Source organism: Varanus komodoensis, unplaced genomic scaffold, assembly GCF_004798865.1.
Source record: "Varanus komodoensis strain SLA01 unplaced genomic scaffold, ASM479886v1 scaffold95, whole genome shotgun sequence".
NCBI lineage: Eukaryota > Metazoa > Chordata > Lepidosauria > Squamata > Varanidae > Varanus > Varanus komodoensis.
This window is the reverse complement of record NW_025336658.1, coordinates 490-13,704: the sequence shown is the minus strand read 5'-3', so window position 1 is coordinate 13,704 and position 13,215 is coordinate 490. Positions and strand designations below refer to the sequence as shown.

At 43.4% G+C, this 13,215-nt stretch overlaps 1 protein-coding gene across 4 annotated transcripts in view; it reads right to left on the bottom strand.

Annotated features, from left to right (window-relative positions):
• Positions 1 to 12,387, bottom strand: part of DENND3 (DENN domain containing 3) — a 39,758-nt gene extending 27,371 nt beyond the window's left edge. For 3 of the 4 annotated variants that reach the window (XR_006413626.1, XM_044418949.1, XM_044418950.1), the window contains exons 1-5: positions 12,012 to 12,387; positions 3,017 to 3,293; positions 2,449 to 2,564; positions 1,336 to 1,475; positions 19 to 130 (exon numbers count right to left, since the gene is read on the bottom strand). Coding sequence is in view for 2 of the 4 variants with exons in the window: in XM_044418949.1 (XP_044274884.1) it covers positions 19 to 130; positions 1,336 to 1,475; positions 2,449 to 2,564; positions 3,017 to 3,293; positions 12,012 to 12,095 (729 nt within the window). In the remaining 2 variants the exon portion in view is untranslated. Of the gene's footprint in view, positions 1 to 18; positions 131 to 1,335; positions 1,476 to 2,448; positions 2,565 to 3,016; positions 3,294 to 12,011 lie in introns of those variants that run through there. The other variant, XM_044418952.1, reaches the window with a different exon arrangement.
• Between the last annotated feature and the right edge of the window lie 828 nt (positions 12,388 to 13,215).

Genomic DNA, 13,215 nt, shown 5'->3' with positions numbered 1-13,215 from the left:
AATATCTTCAGTAATTACCAAATGGAGTGGTCCTGGAGGAGGACTGGGTATTAAGGACAGCTTTGCTGCAAATTCTTTTATATAGTCATCAACATCCAAATCCTTGTAAGGCTTCAACTGTGCCAACAGGCTGAAATGAAAAGTGATAGCGAATTATAGTAGAACACATTTAAGTGGAAGATAAAAATGTTGGAAAATCCTCATTCTTTGCAAACTTTTTCATTTTATTTTTAACCGTCACCTTATTCTATTCTTTGCTAACCTTTTTCACTAGTACAATTCTGATGTAGTTGTTATTGAGTGCCATCAAGTCATCTCTGACGTATGGCAACCCTATGAATGAAAACCTGCCAAAATGTGCTATCCATGACAGCCCTGCTCAGCTCTTGACAATTCTGATACACTTCATGAATGAGAAGTAAATAGATATATAAACTGCAGGAAACTCCCTGGTAGAAGGTGTTCATGCAGCTAAATTTAATTGTTCAGCCCTGTGCTTGCAAGCGTGCCTTGGAAAATAAAATGTAAAGAACAATATAGTCACTCATTACAAAATGCATAAAGGAAACACCATAAACCAATTTAACATTCGGTCACCTCTAATCACTGAAGATGTACTTAAGTAAATACATTTTTCACAGTCTATCTCTACACAGGAAGCCCAGTGATTTTTCTCAGGTAGGGCATTCTAGAATTTTGGCACCATCACTCAGGAGACTCTGCCTTTTTTGGTAAATTCCAAAAGTCACTTATGTTCTATCCTGCCTCACTACTTTAAAAGACTGACTAAAGCAGAGCATTGCTGTTTACCCTAAATTAAAATATTCAGAAAGCCAAACAACACGCTATACACGTGAAAGAAATCAAGCTGTGCAATCTGAAATCCTGCTTAGAAAAGAAATCCATTCCTGTTCCAAATGGTTATGCAAATAGAAACCATTCACAAAAATATTGCTGCCTTATCTAAGCATCACACAGTTTACTACATACAGTTTAATTTTGCTTATTCTGCATCCAATTAGTTATTTCCAACCCTGACCATCTGTCAGCAAAGCTGAAATGACTGGCACAATTGTTTCCCCCTGTACAGCCCCTGTACCCGCCCACAAGGCCTCCAAAGGGTTGAGAGAATATCTGAAGCAGATCTGGGGGGATGCAGAGCACAGGGAACCCTGTCCGCATGATGCTAGATTTAAATACATAAATCTAATTTGACACCAAAAATTCTCCTGCTACATTATACCTTCTGCAAGCTCCTAAAATTACAAGAAAACAACAGAAACAGCTACAGGCTCACAAAGCAGTCACCCAGGTAGCATAAACAATCGTTCTTACCAAGACAGGCAGTCTCTGAGGGCATTGAAGTATGGATACCTCGATATGACACATACAGCACAAGGTACGAAATACGGAACAGCTCTAGAGTTCCACGTAGTTTCCCACTGAACCTGTCCGTTGGAGGAAATGTATCCATCCTACGAGAAAACAGTATGTTACTTTGCTTGCCTGTGAAGAGCTCTTAGTTTTAGAACAACCAGAAGTCAGTCAGTCAGTCTCTCACATATTATGACCTCCAGGCAAAGGACTTTCAGACAAAGCATGCTACACATGAGGCGCCCGGTATTCATTTGGCAAGTTTCCATGTTCAGTGGAACATCTCAACAGGCCTATCCATGGATTCATGTTAAGACACATCATCAGAGTCAACAAAACGCAGAGCATCACTCCTGAGCAGGGGCACACAGCCTCTGGCCCCCAAGGCTTTTACTGCAGTCCTCCTCATTGAGGCCCCCACTCTGCCACCACCATCGACTCCCACCTATCCATCCTCAGGTGCGTTCTCCATTCAATTTCTCAGAGATCCTCATGCAGAACACTGTGTGTGCGCGTCTGTGTGCACACGCATACACGCACTGCATGCAAATGGATGTGTAACACAGGCTGACCCCTGGCCAGCAGCAGGGCCGGAAAGATTGTGCACCCTTGTTCTACAGAATAGTATAATTCACAATCAGGAAGCATGCTCTGTTGTCTTCAGGGCAGTGTGACCTAAACTAGAGAACTGTAACAACACAAAAAACACAGGCTCCATTATTATTATTATTACACTACATTTATGGACAGCCCTTTTTCCTCTTGTGAGAAACTCAGGGCAACTCACATGATCCTCCTCTTCCTCTAGAATGTACCCTCACACAACAATCCTGTGAGGGAGGTCAGACCAAGAGTCAGAGACTGGCCCAGCCGTAAGTGAATTCATGGCTGAACGGGAACTGGAAACCGGATCTCCTGCATCCCAGCCCAACACTCTTAACCACTATACAGGCGTCTGTGTTCAACCTTAAAGGTAGCTTGTACATAATTTTAGACAGAGAGAGGTAAAGAAGAAAGGGAGGGAGATTTGATAATAAAGAACTCAAAGCAGTCCTGAGAGCAGACTAAACATACCTGCACAGGCTGGTAATACTGTGCTACCACACCATAGGTTCGGTTGCCACAAACATCCGTGAAAACAAGAAAATGGAAACGGTCTTCCCTAGGTTCACACATTATGTGAAATCCTCCTGCAAAGAACACAGAAACACAGGGCAAAAAAGTTGATAATACCAGTTACAGTAGACCTATTTAAGGGCACTGAAAATTGCCTCTGAGGCAAATTAGTAACGCTGGCAAAATCCGCTGATGAAACACATTAAGTCGGTTGATTTAATAAAGCTTGAAAACCACCAAGAACGTATGTGGTTTTTGACCGTTTCATACACAGGGCACATTTTTCTCTTAAGACTGAGATTCAGCCCGTGTGAGAGAAAGCATGTACGGAAAGCAAAGAGATATCAAAAGGGGGACAATCGTGTACGCCAGTCCTTAATGTTCTGGGATAGAATGCGCCTTAAACCAAGACTCAGTAAAAGGAGGCTCCCACTACTCCCGAAGCACTGTGTGGCCAGTTTCAGTAGAGGCAGTATCAATTACGTGGCCTCAAATGGACTGCTGAAAGGAGAGGGGCAAACACTACCTGGGAAACAAAGCTGCGGCAATCCATCCAGGTCAACATCTTTGGGGACGCTAACATCTTCAGTTTCGGGAGCTTTCTGGGCTCCATTCAGAGCTCTCGCATTTTCAACCTTGGGTTTCTCTTTCTTCTTCCGAAAGGAGCGCCGTTTTGTTTTATTGACTGCATTGCTACTTATACTTGTCTGTACCTCCTGCTTGCTGATAAATGGAGGTACAAAAACAGAAAGAATTTCTGGGTCGAATGAGGGAATACTTTTTAAATCCTTTTTCTGAGCAATCTAAACAAAAGAGAAAGAAATCAAAAGAATTTAATCTGGATTTTATTTCTCAGAGATGGTTCGCATGTAGAAATATGCTTATATTATTTTGCAGACATTTCTTCTTGATACAAACATCCAACACTGTCAAAACAATATTTTAACTTCCCCAGGCATGGTATCAACATTATTTAATGCTAAATGACTATAACAATGTATACATAAAATTCTAGCATTCCGTTACATTACAGGCATATTTCTGACATAGGATTTTTTCAGCTTCATGTTGTCTCTTGAGTACACCTTTCAAAACAAATATCTCATATTTATGGTCTGACAAGCTTCCTGCTATGACCTTGTTTGATTGCAATCCTATTTAATGACCCTTTTACAAGTTAGGTTACTATAAATCTAAAATGGACACTGATCCCAAGGTCCCTCGTGTGTAAAACCTGTCACTCCTCTAGATTCCTAGTTATACTCAGTCAATTACTAATGATTTAGCACTTCTGACTCCCGTCTGGGAAGCTCTGGGATGAGACAAGTTTAACTATTCTTGTGCCAGGAGATCAGGCTGAGTTGCACTGGTCACTGGAATCCCATACTGTGATTCAGCATTTTACTGGCGGACTCTAATTGTTGAATTTCTTAGTCAGATAGTTTGGATCAAGTACGGCAAATATGAAAGCTCACTGGGCTGTATTTAGTCTTCTTGGGCTTTTCACTCTCAGCCCTCCATTCCACAGCAACAATACCCCAACAATACCACTATTAACTAAAATCATTCCCCAGATTCCCCAGAATGCAATGTATCATCTGTAGTTCATGACTAATCAGTTCATCTCCATACAAGGCTAAAACACAAGACTGAAACTAAGGAAAGGAGACCTCCCATCATTGTTCAGTCTTTCCTGTTCTCACATGCTTGCTCTGACACAGAGAAAGTTTAAGGTAAAAAAAGTTTGTATCCAGATAAGCATCCCCTGTATTCACATGATCAGAGAAGCCACAGTAAAGAGCGAAAAACTTAGAACAGACCATTGATTCTCCCATGGTTTCAGAAAACTAACTGTACTGTTTGGAAACTCCAGAATTAGCTCCAAATGATGCAACAGTAGTAAGATTTCACCATGGCTTCTCTTACCATGAAAATCCACCCAATATTATAATGGATAGCACAAAAAAAGTTCATCTTTCCTGTATTTGCATTTCTGATTTTTTTTCCTAATGTTACATTCAAAGGAAGTAAGAGATCCACTTAACCTACCTGAGGGTAACGAAACCTTTACCTGAGTGCTTAATAAAGCAACTCGTCATGCATCTAACACATTCACAAAGAGAAGGTCTACAATAGGTTTAAGGTACCAATCAGATCAGAAGATTCTCACTGGTTGGTCTTTTCAAGCTTCCTAGCAAAACCCACATTCATCATTTCTGGGTTGTGAAGAATCACTTTAAATTACAAGTTGAAGCTGAAATTATGGACCAATAATACAACTTGTGAGACCAATTATGGACCAATAATACAAAAAACCCTCCAAAATGTGTGTTCTTTTAAACCCAGTTCAGAGAACATGACAATCCACAGTGGTTTGTTCTCATAGGTGGGTTGTTGCATCATAAGAACAGGGACTGCTTCATTAAGGGTGGCTCCCCCCCCCCCACATAGAACTGCCCTGTAGTGTCCAGGGGCTGTTCTAGCATTGCTGTTAACTGCAGAAAATATATTACAGAAACCTGATGCTTTCAGGAAAGGTGCCTGAGGAACTGAAGGAAATAGCAGTGACAAACAATGACACCAATAAACTAAAAGCTAATCTATCTGTGGGCCCAGATAGGACCCATCCTTTTGTTTGGAAGACAGCAAACCCTATGGCCCTTGGACAGTATCTGAGGCATCATAAGATAGTTTGACTTTCCAGGTCAGGAACTGTACTCTGACTTTGGAGCTGGGAACTGAAACTTGGATCCCCCTCCCCCGGCACCTTGCTGCCAGCATGGAAAGAACCACATTGGCTTTTCTCTAAGGTTGGGAAAACTGACAGGATCCATCATAGCATTCTTAAAGAACTCAAATGTGACATTATATGAAATATGTCTCTAAGATCAGCCTCTGTACCAGAGGGCTGGTGAATCTTAATGTAACACCAATTTTTTTTTAAAGGCATTCAGTGAGGATCTGAGAAATTACAGGTGGGCTCATTTAGCATCTGTTCCAAGTAAACTGGTAGAAAAGACTATTAAAGATAAATTAGAAAGTGTATAAGGTGATAAGCCCTGCTGAGGAAAAGCAACATGGCTTCTACAAAGATACGTCTTGACTCACTAAGGTTTTAGAGTTCTTTGTAGATAAGGAAGGCCTGGCAGTGTTAACCTGTAAACAAAGTCCTTCACCAAGGACTCCTGAATAAACTTAGCTTGTTATTCTTCACTCTTAGCTTAGAGGTGATTTTTGGATCAATATTTTGTTAAAGAATAGAACGCAGAGAGTAGAGATGAATGTTAAATTATCCCAGTAGATGGAAACAAAGCAAGGAATTCCACAGCAATCCATATTGGGATCAATGCTTTTTCAATGTATTCATAAATTATCAGGGATTAGGAATCAGCAGTGACATGGACAAGTTTGTTGATGCCACCAAATTATTTAGGGTGGATAAAACAAAAACAGATTGCAAAGCACTCCAAATTAATCTCTCCAACTGTAAAATTATGCCAGTTGGGGCAAAACACCTCAACTTCAAGTATAAGTGAATAGGCTCTGAGTGAGCGCTGACTGAGCGAGGAGATCTTGGGACTGTGGTGGAAAGCGGAATGAAACTGTCAACCCACCATGCAGCTCCTGTGAAAAAGGCAAATCCCATGTTAGGCATAATTAGGGAAGAAACTAACCCGACCACACTGCCCTTATACAAATTTATGTGTATAAAGAATATTAGGTAGAGTTCTGGTCACCACCCATAAAAAATGCTTTAGTGTTGCAAAAAGTGTAGAAAGAATCAGCTAAGCAGATCATGGGGCCGGAGCAACTTCCTTATGAGAAAGGATTACAATATGTGCAATAGTTCATCTTAGAGAAGAGGCAAGTAAGGGGAGAGATGAACGAGGTGTGTACAAAATTATGCAAGGTATGCAGAAGTAGATAGGCAGCTATTCTTCCTGTCTCGTGACACTTCCTTTCTCTTCCTTCAGTCATCCCATGAAACTGCTTTGTGGGAAATTCAGGACAGATGAGCGGATGTTCTTCTTCATGCAGTATGTGGTTAAACTACAGAATTCCCTTGCACAAGATATAGTGAGAGCCACCCATCGGAATGGCTTTAAAAGGATATTAGACCATAAGGCTAACAATGGCTGCTAGTCCTGGTGACTGGATCCTATCTACAGTATCAAAGGCAATATGCCTATGTCCAGCAACGGCTGGGGAGTATGGGCAGGAGGGAACTGCTGCAGTCATTGCCTGTTTGTGGGTTGCCTGACACTGCTGAACTAGATGGCCCTTGCTCTGATCCAGCACGGCTTTTCTTAGGCTCTGTGAACCCTATCCCCTTTCAAGACAGCATTACAGTAACATCAAAGCAATGAGATGCGATTTTGAGCCTTAGACATCGTCTCTTGGTCCTTGTGGAAGAGTGATAAAGTCAGAGTACCACATCTGTACTGCTGTCTTAGTTTACTGCATTACTTATTACTTCCTGAACGTTGCCTGCTCATAGACTGATGATACCAGGACCTCACAGGTCCTTCTATTCAATACAGTGTCCCAAGTTCGCCAACGTGCTACATAAGGGCACCCTTTCTAGACAATAATTTAACAAGGTTTTAATTCCTGTACTCAGTTCTGAGAGCTAGTTGCTAATTGAACTGTATATAAAAGTTTTAAATAAATAAATAAGAATAGAAAGAAAGTACTTCACACAATTATGTATGGAATTCATTGCTGCTAGATGTAGCTTCATCTACTGGTTTAGATCTCTGTAAAAGGGTATTAAATTAATCATAGAGAGTAGCTTAATCAATGGCTATTGGTCATGAGAGCAAACAGAGCTTCCATGTTCTCAGGCAATATGTAACTCAAAGTAACTTAGATCGGTTCTCCTCCATTTGGTTGCCACTGTGTAAACAGAACGCTGGCATTTCAATCTGAACCTCTTATGTTCTGTCCACATAAAAGGCACATCCTTATTGTTTTGAGTAGATTTATCTTGCTTTACAAAAACATGCCTAATAAAATGCATGGTTGTAATCTGCCGAGAGAGCTTCAGCCACTGGGTGGTCGGAGTGACAGACGGACAGACAGAGCTGAGCTTTCAAAGACAAGTTTTGAGAAAATAACTAGTTGGATGCCATGTCCCTAAAAGAGATCTTACAATTGTTTGTTATAAATAACCACCAATCTTTCCCCCCAGGTTTACTGAAATGTTTAGGCACCAACTGTGTATGTTCGGAATGAGTCATATGAAGTTAGGTCCCTAAATGTTTAAAGAAATATAAAGAAACCATTGCTGAAGATAATCTTAGCTGTGGTGACTTTCATGGTGTTGGGCTATAAAACTGTTTTTTAAATCCATGCTCATTCAAGAAATGCTTTTCATATAATTAAACAGAAATACTTAAAGAAGTAAGATAAATTTAAGTGTGTTGCACTTTTCTGGGAAACTGCTATGGAATCTGTGATTTTTAACATTTCTTAGTCTTGTTTCCAGTGCAATTGACAAGTTTGTCTCTCCCCACCCCCATGTAATTAGGGTTTTATATTAATAACAGCAACCTTATACAATGGCCAGATTGAAGACATTTTAAATACTATTTTTTAAATTCATAAATTAAAATTCCAGCCTAAAATTAGAATTAAAACTATTAATACTTTAAATACTCTGAACATAAAATAAATACTCTTTACCTGGCAATGAAATATGTACAAGGAAGGCACCTGGTACACATATTTGGGAAGCTGATTCCACAGATGGGGGGCTACAACTGAAAAGGCCCTAAACTGGGTTTCCACCTTCCTAGCATCCTTTAAAGGCAGCTGCCAAAGCAGGATCTTCAATGAAGATCTTAGGGTCCGGGTAGGGTTCTTTGCATGGAGATGCTCCTTTAGATATTCAGGTCCTAAACCATTTAGGGTTTTATACATTAAAATACACACCTTGAAGCAGGCCCAAACTTCAATCAGCAGTCAGTGTGACTGGGCAGGTTATATGTTTACTGCTACCAGTCTTATTAACAATCTGGCCACTCAATTTTGTACCAACTGAAGCTTCTGGACTGTTTTCAAGTGCAGCCCCACATAAAGCGCATTACAGGAGTCCAACCAAGAGGTTAGCAGGTTACCAGGCCCCAAAGTGTGTTAAAGGTGTTCTCAAATGACAGGTATTAGGCCTGACCCTAACACATACACCAAAACTACATCTTCAGATGCTGTGTAACACCAAATCCAGTGGAATTCAAAATAGGGTAAGCACAATTATACAATTCTTTGAAATGTTATTATAGAATTCTGTAAAATTAACAAGCTTTTTATTAGTTTCTTCTATTCAGAAAATGTAGGCACCTCTTCTCAGTACAAAAATTGTCAAGAACAGTAAATCCAAATGAGTATCATCAAAAGGAACAGTGAGCAATACAGCTAGTAAAAACAGGAGCCAATGAAACCAAATACAATGAACTAAGCTCATTAAGCTGCCCCCAATTTATTCTACTGAGGCTGACTCACGGGAAGCTGAGTTTTTGCCCACTTCCACTACAGCACATCAGTACTAATACAGACAGAGAGCTTTATTCAGCTGCTTTCTGTTGGCATGGGAGCTTAAAGGTTGCTAACAAACCCTTCTAGCGAGACAGTCAAGTGTGTGGTTGTGGATCAATTCCAGGCGCTCTTGGATGAAGCTGATTCCTAAATCCTTTTAAATCTTGCTTTAGGCCTGGTCTGGGGACAGGAACTGCCAGGCCTGCCCTGTGGGATGGCCTTTGGTGAGAGAGCTGAGGAAGTATAACTATGTTGGCTGTTGTGGAGAACTCAGCAATTTTCCATACCATGAACCATGGTAACCTTCTAGCACAGCTATGTGGATTGGCAGTTGGGGCCACTGTTTTATTTGGTCACTTCTGAAAGTTGTGCTGGGAGATTATTACTCCCACGGCAATTATAACATAAGGTTCAGTATTACCACCTATGCTATTTAACATCAACAGGAAACTGCTGGGGAACGTTATCTAAGAATGTAGAAGGAAGCACCCTCAGTATAATGATGACACCCAGCTCTACTTCCCCCTTTCATCAGACAGGTGAGGCAATGGATGGTCTGAATCTATGTAAGAGCAAGGTGACGGACTAGTAACTCAGTCCAGGCGAGACAGAGCTACTGCGAGCAGGTGGCCCATCCAGCCAGTTGAGGGGCATTCGTCCTGCCTGGAAAGGGCTGAAGTCAAGGTCACAACTTGGGGGTGCTCCATCACTGTCACTTGAGACCCAACTGCCTTGGTGGCCAGAAATGCTATTTATCAGATTGGTAAGATTTAGGCAGGCATCTATGTTGCGGTAACTTCCACTGCGTTCTTACCATGCATTGTACATGGGACTACCTTTGAAGATGGTTCAGAAACTTCATTTTATCTGCAATAGAGCTGCAAGGTTACTAACAGGGATGGGCTGGCTCAGTCATGTGATGCCAGTGCTTCCCCATCAGCACTGCCTTCCAGTCTATTCCTCAGCATAATTCAAAGTGTTGGTATCAAACTTTAAAGCACTAAAAGGCTTGAGACTAGAGTACCTTCCTACAGGTATGCACTCATCCAGGTGCCCCTAAGAAAGCTAGATGGGCAGCTACTAAAAAGAGGGCCTTCTCGATTGTGGTACCCCACTTATAGAATGAACAGTTTGGCCCTCACCTACATGGCTGTCTTTTCTCCCGGACATATCGGAGAAGTAGGTCTAGGTTATTATAGCTGTTTCACTGATTCCTGTGCTGCTTGTTTTGCATTATATTATGGTTGATTAAATATTTGTATTGTGTTTTACATGTTCCATTGCATTTAAAAATGGCATTTGAATTTTTCAACTGTCTGGAATTTACCACAAGAACATTAGTTGTTGGGTGCATTAAAAACGCACCAAACCAAATAAGTGCATCTCTGTACATCTTCATGTAACAGGTATATGTCCACACAGTCTTATGCCAGCAGAAATTGGTGACAACACATCGAAAGAGATAATTTCATGCCTACGTGCAGTCAGTAGCCTCTCGGACGGGGCTGCGACATTTACACTCAAAGAGTACTAGCTAATGAGTCCCACGATATCCAATCACACGCCATGCAAACTATTAAACCACCTTCAAGGTCAGAAAGGAACGCATTTCGTGGGGCAAAGGGGAGGATCCACTTAAGCCCACTCAACGTAGTTCCCCACACTCACGACTGTAGCACGTAAGGAATTCGCCATCTGTTGGCACTGCAGGCAAGTCATTAAAATGCAAGGGTGCTGGTGACAGCCTCCAGTTTGGAAAAATAAAGGATGACAAGGATGTTTCTACATAGCTGCTTGATCATTCAGGAAAAGTTCTCCAGTGTAAACGGCAGCTCACAGGAAACGACCAGTTCAACAAGAAGATTGTTTTCAAAAAATAACACATTTTGCTTGGAGCTGAGACCTGCAAAAGTCTGCGGACAGTTGCTGGCAGGGGTGGTCCAGGAAGGTAAGCGCTGAAACCATGACTCACATTTATCCGATGTCCCACTGCTTGCCCCCTCACATGAAAACTATCATTTCTCAGTGGAAGCATGAGGGCATCACCCACTGGATGACTTAGTGTCAAAAATAAGCTAGGATCTACAAAGCAATTGTCACATCCTCAACTTTGTTTTAAAGAGCTGAGCAGTCATTCCCATCCCCCCTACATACAAATGCACATACTGCCCCCCCCCAAAAAAAACCCTCCTGCTAAGGAGCTGTACATTAACAAAGACATTGTAGAAGTTCACCAGGAATGTCTATAATTTCTGACCAGTTCTACAAGAAGATTGTTTTCAACAAATGACCCATTTTGGTTGAGTTGCTCAAATTAAAAATCTTACAGCACAAACAAGCAAAAGCAACTTACTGGAAAGGAAAATAAGATTTAGAGAGGTTTGCTAATACAGATACCACAGTGTGTTACAACATACCAATGAAATGTTCAAGTTAGTATCATACAACAAACTGTTTACTTTTTTTTTAATTGGTAACAAGCCAATTTTCAGCAGAGTGGAACTCTCAAGTTCACAATTTCTTGATCTAGAAAGAGGTTTATTTTTTCCCTGGAAGAACAATTCACTCACCTTGAAAAAGGCAGTAACCTCTTTAAACCCTTATCCTTTCTAACATTTAAGTTTACGGCTGAACTTTCTAAAGTCAAAGGAGGAAGTTAACAAATTAGTAGAACAGGCAAGATAATTCTAAGCTCCTGTAATTCATCATGCATTTACAAGAGAATCTGGGCAAAATAATCTGGTTTTCCTTCGCAGCCTCAGGGCGAACTACCGGTTTGTCAAAGCATTAAGAACGTGTTAACATTTTTGTAGAGAGACCAAAGAAAAGAGGCTGCGTGCGTCTGAACGGATCTAGGGGTGACTGGAAAATGGGGGAGAGGGGTTCAATGGGGGGGATCTCCGACAGCTTTTTCCGCATCACCTGCAGCCACACGGTACTCTGGTTCTACAAAAACCGTGTGTGTGTGTGTGGTCCAGTGCGTTTACCTGGCAAGCTTCTTTCACCTTTTCTCTGGGTACTCCAACCGAGACGCAGATTTCCAGTATGGCAGAAGGCAGCACGTCTTCCATAGCAAGGACCAGGCGCCAGGAGCGGCTCTTCCTCCTCCCGGCTCAGGGCAGCCGAGCCCGGGAAGCCGCCTGCAGCTCCATCGCCTTCGGAAATGGAAGAAGAGCGAGGCGGCGAGGCGCCGCAAGGGAGGAGGAGAGGCAGTGCAACCGGCCTGGTCTCGGGGCGGAGCCTCCCAAACCGAAACCTTCGGCCCTCCCAAAACGGGGAGGAAAAGGGGCTTTTGCTGGGGTGAGGAAGGGGAAAGCGCTCGGTGGGCCGGAATGCGGGAAGCGATTCTCGCCCCGCAACACCTCTGTTTCCAAGCACTCCTGGCAACCAAACCGGGGGGCGGGGGGTGCATTCGATGCCCCCGGAATTAAAGGATGGTAGTGGTGCGGGGGGTGGATGGGGGTCCTGCAGACTGTGGGGTGCTCCATAGGGCTGGCCTACTTTGCGCTGTGCTTTTGTTTCAGGGCCTCCTGGCAGCTGGATGTGTTATGGGGCAGACACCCCCAACCCCCAGGAAACGGAGGCCGTGGGGACTCTCGGGGTGTCCCCCCCCCCTTCTACACACACACACACACACACACACACACACACACAAACTTCCTGAGGGGCGATTTCTTAGGGGATCGGACATACCCCAAAGCGCTTCTCGCAAACACCTACAACAGCCATAAGGGGCGGGGGGCGGGGTCCCTCTTCCCCTCCCCCTTCGCAGAGGGGCTACAAGACCCCCAAATGGGGGCCGCCCAAGAGCCCCCAACGGCGCCGCGGCGGGAGGGGGGCTGGAGGGATACGCTCCCGTGCCCCCATTTCTCCCCTTCACGCCCCCCCAAAAGTGGAGCGAGAGAAAAACGCCCCCAAGGGCTTGAGGGGGAGGCGACCCCCAGCTCCCTCAGGCTCGCCTCTCCTTCCGGGGGGCAGCCCCAGGGAGGGAGAGCCCATGAAGGGCGCCCCCCACCGGCCACGGCGGGCTCTTGCCCCGTCGGGGCGGTCGCAAGGCAAGCGCGGCCCTGGCCGGACCCAAAACGGCCGCCGCGTCACTCAAAAGCCTTCCCCCCGCTGATTGGCTCGCTCCGTCCCCGTAGCTCCGGTTTTGGCGGAGACTCGGTCAATCGGCGCGACGGGGGCGGGAGA